Below are 6,000 nucleotides of genomic sequence, written 5' to 3'. Positions count from 1 at the left end.
GGTTATGGAAACAAACCTCTTTATTACATTTACGTAATGCTCTCACATATTTCCTGCAATCTCATTTTACTATAGTGGTTCTCAAATATTGTTTTAACCCATTTTGGGCGGGAACCCCTTTTGGTGTTTTAAACATTATAATTTAGCTATTGAAAAAATAGCAGATCTACAAGCTCATAGCGCTACGAGCTTGTAGGTCTGCTATTTTTGAAAAACCCGTGAAAATGTGGCGCAAATTTGGAATATATATTTTTTCAGAGCCCATGTTTTTAACTAAAATCTTTGCTTCTGGGGCGGGTCCCTGGAACAACATATTTTCAGATGGAGGTCGGAGGCCAAATACATATCATTTTGGGGTCCTTGATATGAAATGTTGAGCAGAAAACTGGAGGATTTTAGACGAGACTTTTTTTTTATTTCGACGTCAGGCCTAAATGGGTAAATTTCAAGGACCCCATAACTCATGAGCGTGTACAAATGGAACCGAATGGCCGTCGTGGACCCGTGTTCCATTTGTACACTCTCAGAGTTACAGACCTGCGAGAGTACATTCAGAGCCCCCTCAAAATGAACACCGGGGACTCGAGGGACACTTTTGAGAACCACTGCTGTTAGATTCTATTCCTCTTCATCCGTGGTGCCCAGCCCACTCCCCCTCATTCCACCACTTCCGGGCGTCTTGCCGCGGTCTCAGTCCCATTCCCGATCCGGATCGTCCACGTCCACGTCGGGGTTGTCGTCTCTGGGCGGCTCGGGGATGCGGATGTTGGCCAGCATGTCCCTCATGGCCTCCATCAGACGGTTCACTTCCTGGTTCAGCTCCCGCCCTGCACGCGCCACTTCCATGTCGTCCTCTCGATTCGGTCCATCCTAAACCGAGAGATCAATAGAGACATCAATACAGCTATAGGCCCTCATTTATCAACCGTGCGTACGCCAAAATATGGGTGCACGCCGAAATTACCGACATTTTTGGCATTTACCATTTCCGCCAAAGCTTTCAAAACTCACGTCTGGTCGGGAGCTGTCGTACGCTTTGTCCTCACCTGTTTTTCCGTCGTAGAACAGCGGAGCAGCATTGTTTGACCAGCTGAGAGGCTGTCACAGGCATCTAAACATATGTTTTCACTCCTAAAATGTATAAAACTAATAATAGCCAACAAAAAATATATTTTTTAAAGGCATGTCATATGAAATTGGTAGGATAGTGTGCAAACTTATTAAAATTGCGCAATTAAAAACAATGCTTTAAGCCATTTAAATAGTGTTTTGCATGAGCGCATACCGGTAGCCCCACCCGACCCCCCCTCCTAACTTCCATGACTGGATCGAGAGGCAATTGCAGTGCTGCAGCTTTAGATTTTCTTTTCGCAGATAAGTAAGCCTTGGACCGAGGCTATGCAGCTATAGTCAAGTCTACCAACCAACGGCAAGTGCAATCTACAGCCATGTCTTTCTCGCGTTACGTCTCGTCCTTTTAATTAAGGATAAACCCGACGCGCTCGAATGCCAATAAATGTGACATGCCGACAGTGTCGAGGCAGCGCAAAGTGGGGACCGCTTCTTTCTTTTTTTGTTATATGGAAAATCACGGGGTAACAACTTCACTTCCCAAACTTTAGGCATACAGTGAGTAATGTGATAAACCCTAAATGTCATAAACGTGCATGCAGGTCAGTGACAGAGACAGACAGAACAGGAGCGGAGGAAAACAGCATTTGTCACGGGCTGTGCCGCGTGTGTCCAAACTCATTCCAATGACGTTGTGAGCAATGTTATTTAATTAATGCTTCACATAATCACAGGTTCAGGTTTTCGTTCACTAATCTTGTTGTATATTAAATGAATAACCATTGTAATAATTACATACAACTAACACACAGTGACAGTTGCTTGCAAGTTGCATGTGCGTGCGTCTGTGTACGTGTATGAGAGGGGGGTGAGGCGCCGGGCGGTCAGCAAAGGCAAGGAAGGCTTGACTTGATGTAACTATGGTTTCCAAGGACGTACTGCAGTTGTTCATGTCGCAAAAACGAGGGCGAGGCTTGATTTCATAGGGTGTGCCAGATAGATTTCAGCCGTCACATTTATTAACGTCGGAACAAAATTAATAGTGTGGTACGAGGTGTATTTCCGTAGGATCTTTTTGCTAAAAGTGTTTTTTTTTTGCTTTTTTGGCTTTCATAGGGACCAAACTGTCAGAAAATGATGGGGTTCAAATTTTCCCGACCCCCACCCCTTATTTGGGGGGGTCATATATTTTGGGACTTCCCATAATAGTACGCCAGACAATGAATGTCCGATTTTTATAATATTAGGGTTGTTTTATAGGTTTTTAAATATTCTGAGTTGATTTATTACACTTTGAAAGTAGCCAGAATAATCTTTTCTGACTTTAGGTTGGGGTCTTTCTTCACCGGGACCCCCCGGACTCATCTCAGTACTCATTACATTCCTCGCTCTGCTTTTGTTCCAGAACAATGTCAAATTAGATAATACTTAAAGCATTAAAAGCTTTTGTAGCTGGGCACTGATTACAAAAATGAGTAGTAGTTAATACCAGGGGTCTTCCACAGGGGGCCGGGACTAGTTTTTCCCCTATTCTTGCACCCATATATACAGATTTGCAATAGTATTAGAATATCTTGCGTTTATGTAAAGTACTTTGATAGTTTATTAGTATTCTACCATTATTGTTGACAGATGTTACTGCAGGGAATAAAAGTATTGCAACTTCTCACTTTGGGCACGCAGAATGTGTCCATTTATTTCACACACTGCACTCACAGTAACAACACAACACAACACAACACAACACAACCCCACACACACACACACACACACACACACACACACACACACACACACCTATCCTCTTAAAGAGCCCATGGTCAATTATACCTACAATACATTATTTGCAGGATCTATTCATCTTCGTCATCATCATCTTGAATGTCCTGTCCTCCCTAATAGTGTTGACACAGTCTCCACCATAGCATTTGCAGAGAGGAGTGCAAGGCTATTGTAAATAAGGTTATTGTTTGAGCAGCTGCACTGTCCCTTGCAACCTGCTTTGCAACCACATTTGATGAGCTCAAGTACTGCTTTTGGAGCAGGGAGGGCAAGACACCTGACTGGAACATACCCTCCACTATCTGAATTCCATCCATTATGTTCGATTGGTGGAAGCTCAGGGCAATTTGGCAGGTATGAATGACTTATCCCGCATTGTGACGTAGTTGGCACAGAGGATATGTGGTAGCAGTGCAGCACGAGTTGGAGGTAGCATCTCACCCTCCAAGTTCTTTGACCGAAATAGTTCCTATCTGAGTAATGGCAAGGTTGTTGGACCTTTTGGACTATAAACACGGCATGCAAAATGCTCCAATGACTCCAATGGTGATGGAGGCTTGCCGTTAACAAGCTCAGGAGGAATGGAATCCATTCCAAGGTCCTTGAAGCAATTAATGGCAGGATCATCATCATCATCATCATCAAGCCTCAAGTAGGCATTGACCCATGTCTTCTTGGAGATTCCAACTAATTTTCCTCCCCAGTCAGCACCAGAAAAATTGTGTAGGCCCAGGAAAATTGTGTAGGCCCAGGAAGAATGTAATTTCTTGCCCCATCTGACACAAGCGCTGATGAAACCAGACTCTTCAATGGCGTGTTCTCTTTGAACAGATTGCCTCCACAGTGCATCTCAATCAATTTACATTGCTTGAGAGCATTTTGGGAAGCTGTTGAGGTACTGATTCACTAGACCAGAAAGATGAGGTGTGGTAGTGACTAGTCGGTCCAGAGCTGCTTCATCTCTACTGAGTCCAACCATCCACCCCATGTCCCTTTAGCTTCTTGATTTCCTGATCAAGGGCTTGATCTGTGAAGAGATGCGTGAACGGTATCTCTGACTTTGCCAGTTGCCACCACAAATTTGATGACCCAAAGTTTCTGGGTCATCCTGTTCAAGAGCGTTAATTTGGGCAAGATAGTCGAGCATATTTAAGGAGATCACGAGCAAAGAAATACTTGATGAGTTCCTCTAAGGATGACAAGTAGCCCTCCCAGTCACCTGACCGACAACAGAAAGACAAAGAGAAAAGAGAAAGACAGCAGCAGCCTGGCTGATCTTGGCTGATCTTTATTTAGCAGCAATATTTGCTACACTTGGGTCTGAGGCACCTTACTTTGAAAATAGCTGATCTACAAGCTCAAACTACAACCTTGTAGATCAGCTATTGTTGGCTAAAGTTCTCCTTGGAAAAGGGATGCTATGGTTCAAGTGGTTTAATGTAAAAAAAGAAAAAAAGTTCCTATCCCACAATGATTTGGTGGGCCCCTGTATAGTAACTCTGAGGACCCCCTAGGGGTCATGGACCCCCTGTGGAAGACCCCTGGTATTGGCTACTACCATTTTTTTTTATATCAGAGCCCAGCTACAAATACTTTTATGCTTCATTTATGATCTAATTTGACAATATTCTGGAGCAGGAGCAGAGCGAGGAATGTAATGAGAACTGGAATAGGCCCAGGGGTCAGTCCGGGAGGTCCCAGGTGAGGAAACATCCCTACCAAAAGTCAAAAAAGATTCTTCTAACCACTTTAAAAGTTTAAGAAATCAACTCAGAATGTTTTAAAACATACAAAACGGGGTGGGGGTCAGGAAAATTTGAACCCCATCATTTTCTCATAGTTTGGACACTATAGAACCAAGATCTGCAAAAAAATCAATTTTAGCACAAAAATCCTACGGGAGCTGTTTTTTTGACGCCTCGTACCACACTATAAGGAAGGATCAGCTGTTTGCGATCACTTTATAAATGCCGTGGCGATGTGGGACGTGGGTGTACTACGAAACCTACACTCGAATGTTTTTCGAATTTTTTTTACTTACATTTTCCACCCAGTCTATCTAAACTTCTAAAGTAATCCTGGGCTCTACACTCCCTCCACCAACCTGGTGAGAGCAACAGACTGACCTCCTGCTTCCTTCAATGCATGAGCGTCCACACTGCTCCCCCCCCCCCCTGGTTGGAACATGTTATTCCAACCAGTTCCTTTTCCCCTCCATCAGGGGACACTAGGGCCCTTTCGCCAACCCCACCTAGGGTATGGGCAGTTTGGGCACTGACGACGTGGAGGAGAGAACATGCCTCCAGCGTCCCCAGCGGGAATCGAACCCAGGACCTTCTAGCTGTGAGGTGACAGCGCTACTGACTGCGCCGCCTGAAACTGAATTTGGACCTTTAGGTCAAACATTGTGTCAAAGCAGAAACAAGATTGTGTCAAAGATCATGTCCAACCTAGTCATTATAGATTGTATGGAAGATGCTTCTGAATACAATGCTATAGTTTGACCACTTCAAACTCTCTAATCTTAAAATAATAACCGACTGAAATGGACTGTAAATAAAAGTGCTACAAAATCACTTGGATATCAGGTAAACATGAAACATAGGATAAACAAACAGTGTGTCCAAATCTAAATAAGTATATGTCTATCAGAGTAGCTAACATACAGTTCATCTGCATAGTACAACTAGCATTTGCTAGGCAAAACTAAGTGACACGAATAAAATAATGTCTAAACTGGTGAATTCTCAGACTACAACAGAAAATGGGGAGTGAGTCTGCACTAGTCCTGACGACATGCAGGTGACATGAGCCAGAGGAAGATGCAGAAAACATAACCAGATGGAAGGAAACTGAACTAGCCGAAAGAAGGAGTCTGCAGTCCTGACTGAGAGGGGCCAGGGTGTTGTATGGGAAGGGAGGGGCATACATCCTGCGTTAGCTGATGGAGGGAGGCCTTAGTGAGCAGGAAAAGGGTGTAAAGGACGGTAGGGGTGGACCATGTCATGAAGGTAAAAGGCTGTCGTGCCCTTGATCGCCTTCTAGGTCGTCACTAGTGTTGTGAATTGGACAGCATTAAAGCAGCAAGCAGAAAGCTAGTGAAGGGAAAAGGGAGATGAGAGACCGTGGCATCCTGCTGCATTCTGG

At 44.1% G+C, this 6,000-nt stretch overlaps 1 protein-coding gene across 1 annotated transcript in view; it reads right to left on the bottom strand.

Annotated features, from left to right (window-relative positions):
• Window positions 1-6,000, bottom strand: part of tcf25 (TCF25 ribosome quality control complex subunit) — a 43,676-nt gene continuing 37,676 nt past the window's right edge. Inside the window, exon 18 of the mRNA XM_080769187.1 lies at window positions 1-870. Within this exon, the coding sequence (XP_080625313.1) occupies window positions 691-870 (180 nt within the window). The 3' untranslated portion in view covers window positions 1-690. The remainder of the gene's footprint in view (window positions 871-6,000) is intronic.

This window comes from Protomyctophum bolini, assembly GCF_963924005.1.
Source record: "Protomyctophum bolini genome assembly, chromosome: 1".
Classification (NCBI taxonomy): Eukaryota; Metazoa; Chordata; class Actinopteri; order Myctophiformes; family Myctophidae; genus Protomyctophum; species Protomyctophum bolini.
The sequence above is the reverse complement of the archived record's forward strand: the minus strand, read 5'-3'. Positions and strand labels throughout refer to the sequence as shown.